Source organism: Vombatus ursinus, unplaced genomic scaffold, assembly GCF_900497805.2.
Source record: "Vombatus ursinus unplaced genomic scaffold, bare-nosed wombat genome assembly UNPS02004437.1, whole genome shotgun sequence".
NCBI classification, from domain to species: domain Eukaryota; kingdom Metazoa; phylum Chordata; class Mammalia; order Diprotodontia; family Vombatidae; genus Vombatus; species Vombatus ursinus.
Window position 1 is genome coordinate 803,053 of NW_020944215.1, and position 16,792 is coordinate 819,844.

A 16,792-nucleotide genomic window follows, 5' to 3' on the forward strand; every position below is an offset into this window, starting at 1 on the left:
CCATCTGTCCATCGCTACTAGCTAGCATCCTCCATCTTACAATTCGTGCCTCTGCTTCCTCTTCCCTCATCCTCTTCTAAACTTTCTGTGGTCTGCCTTCTTATCTTATCATTCAACTGAAACTGCCTTCTCCAAAGTCACTGATGACCTTTTAATTGCCCAATCAAAGGGGTCTTTTTTCAGTCCTCATGCTTCTTGACCTCTCTGCCTGGCTCTGACAATGCCGACCACTCTCTTTTCTCTAGGTTTTCGAGACACTGCTTTTTCCTAGTTCTCCTCTTACCTGTCTGACTACTCCTCCTCAGTCTCCTTTATTGGATCTTCAGCTTGTGGGTATCCCAAAGGTCTGTCCTCAGTCCGTTTACATTCTCCCTCTAAACCTTCTTACTCAGTGTCTCATCAGTTCCCATGGATTCAATTATCATCTCTATGCAAATGATTCAGATCTATTTATATGGCCCTAACCTCTTTCCTGACTTCCAGTCTTTCGCCTCCAATTGCCTATTGGCCATCTCACACTGGATGTCCCATAAGTAAACTCAACATGTCTAAAACTGAACTCATTATCTTTTTCCCCAAATCCTCCCCCTCTTCTCAACTTTGATCTTCCAAATCACTCAAGTTGACCTAGATGCCACCTTTTTTTTTCTTTTTGGTGAGGCAATTGGGGTTAAGTGACTCGCCCAGGGTCACACAGCTAGTAAGTATCAAGTGTCTGAGGCCAGATTTGAACTCCGGTCCTCCTGACTACAAAGCTGGGGCTCTATCCACTGCACCACCTAGCTGCCCCAAGGTGCCATCTTTGACTCTCATATCTTCTTGGATCTTTCGCATCCAATCTGGTGCCAAGTCCTACCTTCCCAAGTCCTGTACCTCCACTCCACCCCTCCTTCTCTCCTCCGACACTACTACCACCCTTAGGGCAGGCCCTCATCACCTGGCTCCTGGACTATTCCCATCACTTTCCAGTTAGTATCCCTCCCTAGTCTGGACCATCCTCCACTTAGCTGCCAAAAGTGATCTTCCTAAAGCACGGGTCTGACCATGTCACCCTCCTACTTAATAAACCCCAGTGGCTCCCTATCACCTTCAAATAAAATCCTCTGCCTTTTCAATCCCTTTATAACTTGACCTCTTCCTACTTCTGCAGCCTTCTTATACCCCACTCCCTCTGCATATTCTATGATGCAGTGACAGTGGTCTCCTTTGCTTTTCCTCCAACAAGATAGTCCATCTTCTAACTCCATACCTTTTCACCGGCTGTCTCCCATGCCTGAAATACTCTCCCTCCCTTGTCTCTACTTCCTGCCTTTCCTGGCTTCCTTCAGCTCTCAGCCAAAATCTCACCTTCTACAGGAAGCTTTGCCCCACCCCCCTTAACTGTGCCTTCCCTGCTGTTGATTATCCCCAATTTATCTTCCATGGAGCTTGTTTGGACACAGGCATTTGCACTGTCTCCCCATTAGAATGTGAACTCCCTGACAAAAGGGACTGTTTCTGCTTTTCTTTGTAGCCCCAGTGCTTAGCATAGTGCCCGGCACATAGTAGGTGCTTAATAAACTCTTGGTGACTTTCTGAGCTCCAGGGATAAAAATACAAAGAATGAAATAATCCCTACTCATAATGAGCTTACATTCCTCATCAATTTCTAGGCACAACTCTGGCCTGACTTTCCTTCCTTTGAAGTCTCAATTCTGTTGATAACCGATTCAGTTCTACCCTGTCTTCTGCCCTTCAATACCTTAGCCCTGTGTACGAATGCTGCTCACACTTCCCTAAACCTCAAGCCTGATTACCAGCACCCCATTCACCTTCTCCACTCCTATTCAGGATCAGAAGTAATTCGCTCAAATACAAATGGGGCTCCCAGTCAAGGAATCAATTTCAGAATTAAGGACTGAGGAATAGATGTGCCAGAAGTGTTTTTGTTTTTTTGTTTTTTTGGTGAGGCAATCAGGGTTAAGTGACTTGCCCAGGGTCACACAGCTAGTAAGTGTCAAGTTTCTCTGGCCAGATTTGAACTCAGGTCCTCCTGACTCCAATGCTGGAGCTCTATCCACTGAGCCACGTAACGGCCCCCTGCCAGCAGTGTTAAAAGGAGATACATTTCACAGTGGTATGAATGTTCTCCTAACCTGGACCTCAGAAATGTTGTTTAGGTCCCCTGGGAAGCAGCATGGTGTGGTGTGGTAGAGAAGGAGCAGCAGTTTTCAGTCAGAGACCTAGGGATCAAATCCTACTTCTCCACTGAGCTGTTTGACCTTGAGAAAAATCATTACCCCTCTCTGGGCCTCAGTTTTCTATTCTGTAAAATTCTGATACACTACAAATTTAGGTTGTGATGCTGCAGTAGATGAAGCACCGGGCCTGCAGTCAGGAAGAACTGAGTTTAAATCTGGCCTCAGACACTTACTAGCTGGCATGACCCTAGGCAAGTCACTTAACCCTGTTTACCTCAATTTCCTCAGCTATAAAATGAGCTGGAGAAGAAAACGGCAAACCACCCTAGTATCACTGCCAAGAAAACTGCAAATGGGGTCACGGAGAGTTGGACACAACTGACATGATACTCTAACAACATCAACTGTGCTCTCACTGCTGCCCCTTCAATCTGTTTATTCTTCCCTCATTGACCTAGCCCCACAGTGGCTGTTCCAAACCTTCTCTTCTCTCCTCAAGCCTTTTAACACCACTGCACTCCAGCAAAAGACCTAAACTCCAATTTACTGAATAAAAACAAAAACAAAAACAGAGCCCATCTGTCATAAGTTCCATCTTCTTCATATACCTCAAAACCCCTCTAAACTGTCCCCCGTTCTCTCCTCCCTTCTTCCCATGGCTAAGGAAGAGGCAGCCCTTCTGCTCGCCAAGTCCACGGCTTCTACTTGTACCTTTGATCCTTTCCCCCTACTCATCTAGGACTTGCCCCCACCAATCATCTCCTCTTCCTCATTTTCAATTTTTCCTTATGAGCCAGCTCCTGCCCTATTATCTTCAAGCCTGCCAGGATCTCTCCCCATGCTTCAAAAACTTCATTTGACCTCTCTATCCCTCCTCAAGCTATCATCCCATCTATCTCCCCTCCCTTTCAAAGCCCAAATTCTAGAAACAGTTGCCTGCACTGCCTCATTTTCCAACACCTTGCTACCTGGCTTCTAACATCATCACTTTTAGTGGCCTCTCCTCCCTCATCACTTGCTTTCTTGACCTTTCTGGAGCATTTGACACTACTGATTACCCTCCCCAAATTTCGGTGACATTGTTCTTTCTTGGTTCTCCTCCTAATCTTCTGGTCCCTCAAGGCTTCATTCGGAGTCTTCCCTCTCTCTCAGAAATCTCACCGACTATGCTGACTACTCTCAAACTGACAGTTCCAGTCCTAATCTTTCCCCTGGACTCTATTCCTATGTCACCAACTGCCAGCTGGACATCTCCCTTGGGTGTCACATCAGTGGCACCTCAAAAGCAACATGTCCAAAATGGACATGTCATGATTTTCGCCCCTTGAACCCATCCCTTCTCCAAACATCCCCATTTCTGTTGAAGGCGCTACCATTCTCTCAGTCACCAGGTTTACGGCTTCAGCATAGTCCTTGACTTTTTTCTGTCCCTTACCTTCTTATCAAATCAGCTGCCAAATCTTTTCAATTCTATGCTCACAGCCACCACCTTAATTCGGGGTTCTTATCACTTCTGGACTATTACAACAGCATCCTAGCTGTTCTCTCTGCCTCAGGTCCTGCCCCCCCCCCCCCCCCCCCCCCCCCCCCCCCCCCCCCCCGCCCTGGCCACACCTGCTCCAGGCCATCCTCTACACAGCTGTCAAATTAATTTTCCTAAAGCAAAGGTTTCACTATGTTACACCCATGCACAGGAAACTTCAATGGCTCACTATTTCTCTAGGATAAAATACAAACTCCTCATATTAACATTCATTCCTCATGTGGCCCTTCACAATGTGGCTCCAGGCTCCCTTTCCAGACCTATTTCCTACATATTCCAGCTTTCAGTCAAACTAGCTTGCTTACTTTTCCCTAAACTTGGTGTTTCATCTCTTGCCTCTCTGTCTCTGCACAGTCTATCCCCCATGCCTGGAATGGACTGGTTCCTTAACTCTTAGAACCCTTAGTTCACCTCTGATAAGACAGAGCTATCTGCTTACATGGCAACTCCCCCCGTAAAATGGAAGTGCCTTGAGGACAGGGACTGGTTTTTGTTTTGGGATCCCTGGCACCTAGCACACATCGAGCCCTTAATAAACGTTTGCTGAATCAAATTAAGTGACATGCTCAAAGCTTCCCAACAAGCTAGGGCCAAGCTCGGCTCTGAAGCCAGGTATCCCGACTCCTAGGCTTATCTCTTCTCACAAAATCACACTGGAAAATTCCAACTGTGTGCCTTCTAAGGGAAAAGGGGTTAAATAAGCACTGAGATCGTATTTATATCGTATCTCCTATGTGCTAGGCACTGAGCTAAGCACTTTTTACAAAGATTATCTCACTGAGAAATCCTCAGGTCACATTTGGAACTCAAAGACAAATTTGTTGCCACTGAAAAAAAGAATAAATGTCAAACTTCCTCAAAACTGAGATCTATAGAAAAATTTCAAAATCAATTTCGAAGTCTTCACGTCTCTCCAGTGCTCCCACTCTTTACTGGCTTGCTCTCATTTCCCATAGCAGATCAGCCTCCATCATCTGGGCCTAGGCAAACTCTTCTTCTGTACTCCCCACCAGTCAGCACATTTGGCTCTTCCCTCAGCCTGCTAAATCATCATGGAACAGTCTTGCCTCCTCCCACAGTTCAACCACACCTCTCTCTCTCCTTTAAATCCGGGCTCAAGGCCTTCCTCTTCTAGAAGCTCTTCCCAATTAGCCCTCCTGGTCCTCTAGCCCATCACTTGTCTAAATTCTACTGTACTGTGCGTCTATTTTGGCTGCCCTACTAGAACAGAAACTCCTTGAGATGAGAGATGTTATCTAATCCTTAATGCAATGCATTCCCCAGCATCCGATGTGGGAGCATCGAGCTGGGGGTGGGGCCACAATCCATATGACTGGACACGCAGCTGTTTTCACAACGATTACACATACTCTTCCCAAGTCCAGGGCTCCCAGAACAGGCCCTCCACTCGCTTCCCCAGCTTGGAAAGCCACCAGGCCTTCTCCTCATTAGTCACTCTCTTCTCTTCCACCATCCTAAACCTGACCTCAGAGAATGGCTATGGAATGGTAATGGGGGCCATTTACTCACCTGGTCCAGCTTCAGGAGCTTCTGAAGTTCATTCCTATTAATAAGTGTTTTTACTTCACTGGCATCAGGCATGCAGAGTCTGTAGTTCAAATCTCCCAACCAGATGACAACACTGAGGGGAAAGACAAACATGAGAGCGAAACCAAGAATGAACAGCCAAGCTCAAGCAGAAGGCTGAGTACTCCTTGGCCAAAACAGCTCCCTAAGGGCACATAATGGAAGGAGGGGAGGCTGCTGATACTACGTAATTCATCTAGCATCTTCAGGCCCAAGCTAGAGAGGCCTGCCTTGCAAATTCCCACAGAGGGCAAAAATCCACACCCCACAAAGACAAAGAGCTACAAAATTACTGGGAAAGCAGGACCCTCCCTGCCATCCCTAGTTCCACTCCCATACACCACCACCCCCCTGTCCCCCTGCTTGAATCTGGTGGGGCAAAGAATCCAGGAGACGTGCAAGAGATTCAGAAGCCAAGGAGGAGTTAGAAGACTAAAAGCAAAATGTATTTCTGGGACCATTTCAGACTTTTGCCAGGCCCTCAGCAAAGGAAACTGGAAGTCTGCTACAAGCGTTTTCCCTGCAGCAGGATGAGCAGTGTCAGGGCTCTCCAGAGGTGGGGGCTCCTATTTCCAAGGCCCAATATAGCTCGAGGGCTGTGACTTTGCATTGCCATATTGTGCCTGGGTGTCCCACTCTTGGCATGGGAGATAGTAGTCTGCCATTCTATGTGGCTTCTGCCCTTCACAATAGGTCCCCAAATGTGCTGCTGTGATGGGAACCCCATGGGGCTCCTGAAAGTGTCTGCACATGAATGTGATAGAGGCACACTTCAAAGGGCATTCTCTCATCTATTCTCTGCCTCAAGTTCCACCTCCAAGTGGTTATTTAGGATAACCTCTAAGGTGGAAGGGACCTTTGTGATCATTTAGTCTTTATTTTAGAGCTGAGGCCCAGAGAGCCCAAGTAATTTGCCTACGGTCACACAGTATGAAGGGGTATTTTGCTGATTTAAACTGTGTCTTCAAATGGAGAAAATCCAGAAAAAAAATCAAAGGACTCTAAATTGTGAGGCTTTGGTCTTTACCAATTTGGAATTCAGTCTGAATTCCCATCATTGGCCCAGTGTGTATATGAGCAAATATAATCATTATTCTTACCTACCATTCTCCCAATCTCTTCATCTGATGTTGATCCTGATATTCCCAGATCTCTGTATCCTGGTTCATCTGATGGCTCAATGGGCTACTCAACTCACTTCATATCCCCTAATTACATTTCAGTCACACACAACCTTTCATCTCCTAATTGTTCTGCCACTGACAATCCACTCCCAGCTGACTTCTATTACTAACCTTCACCTATATATTAAGCCCTGAGCTATACTAACCATTCACATTCCCTTCCCCTTCACTCCCTACCCGACATCTTAAAAATCCTCCCTATTTACTTTCTTTCTTTCTTTTTTTAAAGGCAATTAGAGTTAAGTGACTTGCCCAGGGTCACACAGCTATTAAGTGTCAAGTGTTTGGTCTGAGGCTGGATTTGAACTCAGGTCCTCCTGACTTCAGGGCTGGTGCTCTATTCACTGTGCCACCTAGCTGCCCCCCATATTTACTTTCAAAATGATTGATTTCTATCCCTTTCAAATCCCCACCCCTAAGATTTCACTCAGTCTCTCCATTTCTGGAACAAAATCTCCCAATGATGCCTGCCAACAGACCTCTTCTGCATCCCTTTCTGAGGTCCCATGAATAATAAACACCTGCTCCCTTGCAACAATCCCGAAGCTCTGTAGAGTGCTGGGAATGGAGTCAGGGGCTCTGCGTTCAAATCCTGGCCCTTTCAGCTCTAGATCTATGATTCTATGACCTCTAAGGTCCTTCCCAGATCTAAGCCTATGATCCTAGGAGACGGTACTCCCCTCTCCTTCTGATCCATCTTGTCAAATGATATCACCTCATCCTTTACAGCAAGCTTTCCAATTGATCCCATCATGCTCCTAGGAGGCTAAAGAAGAGCTAGATACTCACTCATGCTTCATGATGTTTAGATGACCCTGATTTGGGACCAAGAAAGTCATTCGGGAACAGATGTCTTTATAATCCTGATTTCGACGTTCGAAGTCTTCCACGTGAGCAGCCAAATGGGAATTGACAATGCAAAATGTAGTATTGTGGAACAAAAACCTCACAGCAACAGCCCCTTTGTTACCCTGGTGGGAAGAGCAATTATTCACAATTATCACAAAAACCAAGAGAGCCAGGGCATTTCAGATAAATAGTTCATTTCCAACCTAAAACAACTTACCATTTTTCCCATGAGTCCCGTGCCCACAGTTTCTGTTACAACATCATGGAGGTATTTACATTGGTCCTTTTTGGCAAATATAAGTAGCATCATTCCAACCAGGCGGACTAACTGAACCTAAGAGATGAGTAGAAGGGAGTATTTAAAAGGTTAGCAGAAATAGTCATCATTAAGATTACTTGTAATAATGTAGAGCACTTTAAAGTCTACAAAGCACTCTCTTCTCACCAACTCTGCAAAGTAAGGCATACATATGTTTTCACTGGTCAGCCCTAGGATTTCATCAGTGTCAGGAAGGCCCCAGTAAGGAAATACCCTTCACCAATGCAGATCAGAAACCCATCTCAAACTTCTGGTCTTGGAGAGTTGTCTTGGGAACTGAGCAGTAAAGTCACTTGTCTGAGGTCACTTAACTTTATAGTATGTTAGAGGCAGGCCTTATACTAAGATCATGAGATTTAGAGCTGACCTTACAGCAGGCCCGCCTGAGAGCTAACCCCTGCATTTACGGATGAGGAGAGCCAAATGTTTCTGACTCCAAGGCTGGTTTTCTATATTTATCTCCATTTTACAGATGAGGAAACTAAAGGTCAGGAGTTAAAACCACTTGTCCTGGATAACTAATAAACAGCCAACTAATAAGTGCCCACACTAAAACTTAAAAATTATGACACCATACTGCCTCTTTCCAATATCTATAACATCTCATGGTCAATTTTACCAAGGAACTGATTCCTAAACCTGAATCCTAGAAACTTTTTATTCTTTTAAAAAGAGTCCATTGCAGCCACGTTGTGCGATGACTAATATTGATAAACTTAACCCTTCCCAGCAACTCAAGGATCTAAAACATCTCCAAAGGCCCTGTGATGGAAAATGCTATCCACATCCAAAGAAAGAACTATGGAGTTTGAATGCAGATCGAAGCATACTATTTGCTAGTTTTTTTTCTTCTGTTTTGTTTTGTTTCCTCTTTCTGGTGGTTCCTCCTATTGGTTCTAATTCTGCCTTACAACATCACTAATGTGAAAATACGTTTAATAGGAATGTATATGTAGAGCCTATATCAGATTGTGCGCTGTCTTGGGGAAGGGGAGAAAAATTTTAAACTCAAAAGCATATGGAAATGATTGTTGATAAATCAAAATAAATTAATTAAAAAAGAGTCCATTGGAAAATGAGAATGTACATACATGGAGCAAGCAGAACATTTCTTTTCTCAAGTGACCCTGGGCTTCTGAAAAAGCTATCCCAAAGGACCGTGAGCCGGGGCAAAGCCTGCACCAAGCTGGAGAGCTGTCAAGCACAGAAGCTCAAATGCACTGTCTCCTTTCTAGGAACAAAGGTTTTAGTTTTTTTTTTTTTTTTGAGGGGGGGCACGCAGCAGCCCGTGAAGAGCATCCAATACAGTGAAGAGGGGCAATGATCAGCATCAGTGGGGGAACCAGCCTCACAGATGAGAGAACAAAAACTTAAAGGATTAGATGGAAATTTAGCTAGTGCAAAAGAATGCCAAAAAGAGTCTGATCTTGTCCTGGCCAAATGTTTCTTTTTTACTGTACCATTTTCAGTTCTTTTCCCCAAAAACCATTCCAGCCATGAAGTGCCCCAATCCTTTTTACTTTAGTTATTTTATTTTATTTTTAAAAAATGCATTTTATTTCTTTAAATTTAATTTATTCACCATTAAATTTATTATTTATTACATTATTTTATCATTGCATAATTATTTTGTTATTTATTTATTAAATTTATTATTGTTTTTACATTGCCCAAGGTACTCCTCCCTCCCTTTTTCACAGACAGCCACCCCATATAACAAAGAATATTACTTTAATCACTTAATTTCAGGCACAGAACTACAGATGTGGCTGAAATTCGGAGAGCCCAGGGACAGGTCAGAAAGAAGGAAAACATATGAGAATAAAATGCGCCAACACCTTCAGGAAGCTGATACCCAATGGAAGCCTTCAAAAGAAGTAGAAACATTTCTATTTTTTTCCCCCTTTCTTAGGCAATTGGGGTTAAGTGACTTGCCCAGGGTCACACAGCTAGTAAGGGTCAAGTGTTTGGTCTGAGGCTGCATTTGAACTCAGGTCCTCCTGACTTTAGGGCTGGTGCTCTATCCACTGTGCCACCTAGCTGCCCCAGTAGAAACATTTCTAAAGACAGACTAGACTCTTTCACAGTCGCCAAGATGAAAGACTGCTAAGTAAAATTACTGCTTTACTTAGCAAGCAACCTTTGGTATATAGGTCTTCTAAAGTTCAACAAGCTACCACACCTTGCCAAAGGATATTGCTCACTGCTCTTCTTGGGGACGTAGGAACAATTGAAAGAGCCCTTAGAGATCATCTAGTTGCAACTTCTCATTTTACAGATGGAGAAACTAAGGCCCAGAGAGGGGAAGTGACTTGGTTAAGGATAAACTGGTAGTAAGTGGCAAAGCTGTGGTCTTCTGACCCCTAATGCAATGCTCTTTCCCCCTATACCTCACTGGTTTGCAGGATTTTAGCATCAGAAGGCACCTTAGCAACACTCTGCCTTAGTTACACCGAATAAAGAACATAGCATTCAGTTCTGGGGGCTACATTTTAGCACGCATATTGAGAAGCTAGAGAAGGGCAACCAGGGTGCTAAAGGGCTTTGAGCTCAAGTCCCATGAGGCCTGGTTGAAAGAAATGAGGACAATTAGTTGGGAGAAGATAAGACGTAGGAGTGGGAGGGACAGAAGGCCCATGAAAGCCATTTTCAAGTATTTAAATTGCTGTCATGTGATATCTGATTAGAATAATTCTGCTTGGCTGCACAGTGCAAAAGGAGGCACTATGGCGAGAAGTTTCAGAGAGAGACATTTTTGTTCAATATTGAGAAAAAAAAATTCCTTAACATCCAAGCTGTCCCAAAGTGGAGTATGGACTTCTAGCCAGACGACTGGGTCAGTGGTAGTGTCACTGGATTATCTCAAGAAAAGCAAGAAAGTTACCAAAAGAAAATCACCAGGACAAAAAAGAAGGCAAAGCGAAGAAATTCTCACAAGGAACATTTGGTGAGAAACCAGCAGAGAACTGAGAAATGAGCCAACAAAAAAGAGGTCCTAATACACTGAGAAAATACTAGGGGATAAAAGAAAGAGAAGACAAAAGCGCCAAATGAAAGGAACAATTCTGCAACGTAGACTAAAGCCCTTCAGTAGATGGCTTTTTAACCTTTTTTGGGTCCTGGACCCTGTTGGCAGTCACTCTGGTGAAGCCTAGGATCTCCTTTTCAGAATACAGTTTTTAAAAGCATACAATAAAATACTCAAGACTACAAAGGAAACCAATGATATTGAAATATGGCGATCAGAATACTTTAAAGAAAACCCAAGTTCCAAGTTAAAACTTGCTACTCTAGAAAGAGAATGAAACAACTGTAAATCTCTACAGAGCAGCACTTAATTTCAAATTAAAGACAGGAAAAATTTTAAAAAGGAAGAGAAATAAAGATAAATTCTAATTCTGACAGAGAATTTTTTTAAAAAGAGAATTATAAAAGATAAAAGTGGAATGGGCTGCCTCAGAAGGTAGTGAGTTCCTCTTCTCTCGAGGTGATTCTTGTTCAGGCTCAGAGACCGAATGGCCTCTATAGAAGGGCCATGGACCTGGTGGTCTTTGTAGAAGGGCCTTGAATCTGATGGCCTCTGTAGAAAGGCCTTGGACCTAATGTCCTCTGTAGGGATGCCTTGAACCTGATGACCTCTGTAGGAGGGTCTTGGACCTAATGACCCCTGAAGGACTTTGGACCTGATGGCCTCAGTGGGGAAGCCCTAGACCAAATGTCCTCTATGGAAAGTCCTTGAACTTGGAGGACCTTGGACTTAAAGGCCTCTGTAGGGATGCCTAGAACATGATGGACTCTGTAGGAGGGCCTTGGACCTACTGGCCCCTGAAGGAGGTCTTTGGTCCTGATGTCCTCTGTAGGGGGGGAATTGCACCTAACGGCCTCTGTAGAAAGGCCTTGAACTTGGAGGACCTTGGACCTAATGGCCCCTGAAAGAGGACTTTGGACCTGACGGTCGCTGTATGGGGGGCCTTGGACCTAATGGCTTCTGTAGAATGGTCGTGGACCTGATGGCCTCTGCAGGGGTGCCTTGAACCTGATGGCCTCTGTAGAAAGGTCTTGAACTTGGAGGACCTTGGATCTAATGGCCTCTGTATGGGTGCCTTGATACTGATGGCCTCTGCAGGAGGGCCTAGAACCTAATGGGCCCTGAAGGAGGACTTTGGACCTGATAGTCTCTGTATGGGGGGCCTTGGACGTAATGGCCTCTGTAGAACGGCCGTGGACCTGATGGCCTCTGCAGGGGATCCTTGGACCTGATGGGCTGTAGAAAGGCCTTGAACTTGGAGGACCTTGGACTTAATGGCCTATGTAGAAAGGCCTTGAACTTGGAGGACCTTGGAATTAATGGACACCGTAGGGGTGCCTTGAACCTGGGCTCCGTTTGGGGGACCGTGGACCTAATGGCCTCTGTAGAAGGGCCGTGGACCTGATGGCCTCTGCAGGGGATCCTTGGATCTGATGGCCTTTGTAGAAAGGCATTGAACTTGGAGGACCTTGGACCTAAAGGACTCTTTAGGGGTGCCTTGAACCTGATGGCCTCTGTAGGAGGGCCTTGAACGTAATGGTGTCTGTAGGGGGGCCTTGGACCTAATGGCCTCCGTAGGGTTTCCTTGGACCTGATGGCCTCTGTAGAAGGGCCTTGAACCTACTGGCCCCTGAAGGAGGACTTTGGACCCGATGGCCTCTGTGGAAAGGCCTTGAACTTGGAGGACCTTGTACCTAATGGGCTCTGTAGGGATGCCTTGAACCTGATGGCCTCTATAGGGGGGCCTTGGACCTAATGGCCTTCGTAGGGTTTCCTTGGTCCTGATGGCCTCTGTAGGAGGGCCTTGGACCAACTGGCCCCTGGAGGAGGACTTTGGACCTGATGTCCTCTGTAGGGGGGCACTTGCACCTAATGGCCTCTGTAGAAAGGCCTTGAACTGGAAGGACCTTGGACCTAATGGCCCCTGAAGGAGGACTTTGGACCTGACGGTCGCTGTATGGGGTCCTTGGACCTAATGGCTTCTGTAGAAGGGCCGTGGACCTGATGGCCTCTGCAGGAGATCCTTGGACCTGATGGCCACTATAGGGGGGCCTTGGACCTGATGGGCTCTCTTGGGGGGCCGTGGAGCTAATGGCCCCCGAAGGAGGACTTTGAACCTGATGGCCTCTGTAGGGTGCCATTGGACCTAATGTCCTCTGTAGAAGGGCCGTGGACCTGATGGCCTCTGCAGGGGATCCTTGAATCTTATGGCCTCTGTAGAAAGGTCTTGAACTTGGAGGACCTTGGACCTAATGGCCCCTGTAGGAGTGCCTGGAACCTGATGGCCTCTGCAGGGGATCCTTGGATCTGATGGCCTCTGTAGGAGGGCCTTGGACCTAATGGCCTCTGTAGGGATGCCTTGAACCTGATGGCCTCTGTAGGAGGGCCTTGGACCTAATAGCCCCTGAAGCAGGACTTTGGACCTGATGGTTTTTTATGGGGGCCTTGGACTTAATGGCCTCTGTAGAAGGGCCATGGACCTGATGGACTCTGCAGGGGATCCTTGCATCTGATGGCCTCTGTAGAAAGGTCTTGAACTTGGAGGACCTTGGATCTAATGGCCTCTGTAGGGGTGCTTTGATCCTTATGGATTCTGCAGGAGGGCCTAGAACCTAATGGGCCCTGAAGGGGGACTTTGAACCTGATAGTCTCTGTATGGGGGGCCTTGGACCTAATGGCCTCTGTAGAAAGGCCATGGACCTGATGGCCTCTGTAGGGGATCCTTGGACCTGACGGCCTCTGTAGGAGGGCCTTGAACCTAATGGTGTCTGTAGGGGCGCCTTGGACCTAATGGCCTCCATAGGGGATCCTTGGACCTGATGGCCTCTGTAGGCTGGCCTTGGACCTAATGGCCTCTGAAGGGATGCCTTGAACCTGATGGCCTCTGTAGGAGGGCCTTGGACCTAATGGCCTCTGTAGAAGGGCCATGGACCTGATGGCCTCTGCAGGGGATCCTTGGACCAGATGGCCTCTGTAGAAAGGCCTAGAACTTGGAGGACCTTGGACCTAATGGCCCCTGTAGGAGTGCCTGGGACCTGATGGCCTCTGTAGGACGGCCTTGAACCTAATGGTCCCTGAAGGAGGACTTTGGACCTGATGGCCTCTGTAGGGGGACTTTGGACCTGACAGTCGCTGTATGGGGGGCCTTTGACCTAATAACTTGTGTAGAAGGGCCGTGGACCTGATGGCCTCTGCAGGAGATCCTTGTACCTGATGGCCACTATAGGGGGGCCTTGGACCTGATGGGCTCTCTTGGGGGGCCGTGGAGCTAATGGCTCCCGAAGGAGGACTTTGGACCTGATGGCCTGTGTAGGGTGCCCTTGGACCTAATTGCCTCTGTAGAAGGGCCGTGAACCTGATGGATTCTGCAGGGAATCCTTGCATCTGATGTCCTCTGTAGAAATGTCTTGAACTTGGAGGACATTGGACCTAATGGCCTCTGTAGGGGTGCCTTGATCCTGATGGTCTCTGTAGGGGGGGCCTTGCACCTAATGGCCGCCATAGAAAGGTCATGAACTTGGAGGACCTTGGACCTAACGGCCTCTGTAGAATTTCCGTGAACCTGATGGCCTCTGTAGGTGTGCCTTGAACCTGATTGCCTCCATAGGAGGGCCTTGAACCTAATGGTCTCTGAAGGAGGACTTTGGACCCGATGGACTCTGTGGAAAGGCCTTGAACTTGGAGGACCTTGGACCTAATGGCCTATGTAGGGATGCCTTGAACCTGATGGCCTCTATAGGGGTCTATGGACCTAATGAATCATGGAGGAGGACTTTTGACCTGATGTCCTCCATAGGGGGGGACTTGCAACTAACGGCCTCTGTAGAAAGGCCTTGAACTTGGAGGACCTTGGACTTAATGGCCTCTGTAGGAGTGCTTTGAAGCTGATGGCCTCTGTAGGAGGGCCTTGAACCTAATGGTCCCTGAAGGAGGACTTTGGACCTGATGGCCTCTGTAGGGGGGGACTGGCACCTAATGACCTCTGTAGAAAGGCCTTGAACGTGGAGGACCGTGGACCTAAAGGACTCTGTAGGGGTGCCTTGAACCTGATGGCCTCTGTAGGGGATCCTTGAATCTGATGGCCTCTGTAGGAGGGCCTTGGACCAACTGGCCCCTGGAGGACTTTGGACCTGATGTCCTCTGTAGGGGGGGAGTTGCACCTAACGGCCTCTGTAGAAAGGCCTTGAACTTGGAGTACCTTGGATCTAATGGTCCCTGAAGGAGGACTTTAGCCCTGACAGTCGCTGTAGGGGGGCCTTGGACCTAATGGCTTCTGTAGAAGGGCCGTGGACCTGATGGCCTCTGCAGGAGATCCTTCGACCTGACAGCCACTATTGGGGGGCCTTGGACCTGATGGGCTCTCTTGGGGGGCCGTGGAGCTAATGGCCCCCGAAGGAGGACTTTGAACCTGATGGCCTCTGTAGGGTGCCCTTGGACCTAATTGTCTCTGTAGAAGGGCCGTGGACCTGATGCCCTCTGCAGGGGATCCTTGAATCTGATGGCCTCTGTAGAAAGGTCTTGAACTTGGAGGACCTTGGACCTAATGGCCTTTGTAGGGGTGCCTTGAGTCTGATGGCCTCTGTAGGGGGGCCCTGCACCTAATGGCCTCCGTAGAAAGGCCGTGAACTTGGAGGACCATGGACCTAATGGCCTCTGTAGGGATGCCTTGAACCTGATGGCCTCTGTAGGACGGCCTTGGATCTAATAGCCCCTGAAGCAGAACTTTGGACCTGATGGTTTCTGTATGGGGTCCTTGGACCTAATGGCCTCTGTAGAAGGGCCATGGACCTGATGGCCTCTGTATGGGGGGACTTGCACCTAACGGCCTCTGTAGAAAGGCCTTGAACTTGGAGGACCTTGGACCTAATGGCCCCTGAAGGAGGACTTTGGACCTGATGGCCTGTGTAGGGTGCCCTTGGACCTAATGGCCTCTGTAGAAGGGCCGTGGACCTGATGGCCTCTGCAGGGGATCCTTGCATCGGATGGCCTCTGTAGAAAGGTCTTGAACTTGGAGGACCTTGGATCTAAAGGACTCTGTAGGGGTTCCTTGAACCTGATGGCCTCTGTAGAAGGGCCGTGCACCTGATGGCCTCTGCAGGGGATTCTTGGACCTGATGGCCTCTGTAGAAAGGCCTTGAACTTGGAGGACCTTGGACCTAATGGCCTCTGTAGAAACACCTTGAACTTGGAGGACCCTGGACCTAATGGCCTCTGTAGAAAGTCCTTGAACTTGGAGGACCCTGGACCTAATGTACTCCGTAGGGGTGCCTTGAACCTGGGCTCCGTTTGGGGGACCATGGACCTAATGGCCTCTGTAGAAGGGCCGTGGACCTGATGGCCTCTGCAGGGGATCCTTGGATCTGATGGCCTTTGTAGAAAGGCATTGAACTTGGAGGACCTTAAACCTAATGGCCTCTGTAGAAACACCTTGAACTTGGAGGACCCTGGACCTAATGGCCTCTGTAGAAAGGCCTTGAACTTGGAGGACCTTAGACCTAATGGATCCAGTAGGGGTGCCTTGAACCTGGGCTCCGTTTGGGGGACCGTGGACCTAATGGCCTGTGTAGAAGTGCGGTAGACCTGATGGCCTCTGCAGGGGATCCTTGGATTTGATGGCCTTTGTAGAAAAGCATTGAACTTGGAGGACCTTGGACCCAATGGCCTCTGTAAGGGTGCTTTGAACCTGATGGCCTCTGCAGGAGGGCCTTGAACCTAATGGTGTCTGTAGGGGGGCCTTGGATCTAATGGCCTCCGTAGGGGATCCTTGGACCTAATGGCCTCTGTAGGGATGCCTTCAACCTGATGGCCTCTATAGGGGGGCCGTGGACCTAATGGCCCCTGAAGGAGGACTTTGGAACTGACGGTCGCTGTATGGGGGGCCTTGGACCTAATGGCTTCTGTAGAAGGGTGGGGACCTGATGGCCTCTGCGGGAGATCCTTGGACTCGATGGCCACTACAGGGGGGCCTTGGACCTGATGGGCTCTGTTGGGGGGCCGAGGTGGTAATGGCCCCTGAAGGAGGTCTTTGGACCTGATGGCATGTGTAGGGTGCCCTTGGACCTAATGGCCTCTGTAGAAGGGCCGTGGACCTGATGGCCTCTG

General features: G+C 47.8%; 1 protein-coding gene across 2 annotated transcripts in view; it reads right to left on the reverse strand.

The window, feature by feature from the left end:
• The window catches only part of LOC114023535 (inositol polyphosphate 5-phosphatase OCRL-1-like), a 33,581-nt gene extending 25,910 nt beyond the window's left edge, over nucleotides 1-7,671 (reverse strand). For both annotated transcript variants that reach the window (XM_027836234.1, XM_027836223.1), the window contains exons 1-3: nucleotides 7,561-7,671; nucleotides 7,284-7,465; nucleotides 5,254-5,365 (exon numbers count right to left, since the gene is read on the reverse strand). In XM_027836234.1, coding sequence (XP_027692035.1) covers nucleotides 5,254-5,365; nucleotides 7,284-7,465; nucleotides 7,561-7,653 — 387 coding nt within the window. In that variant the 5' untranslated portion in view covers nucleotides 7,654-7,671. The remainder of the gene's footprint in view (nucleotides 1-5,253; nucleotides 5,366-7,283; nucleotides 7,466-7,560) is intronic.
• Nucleotides 7,672-16,792: the final 9,121 nt, after the last annotated feature.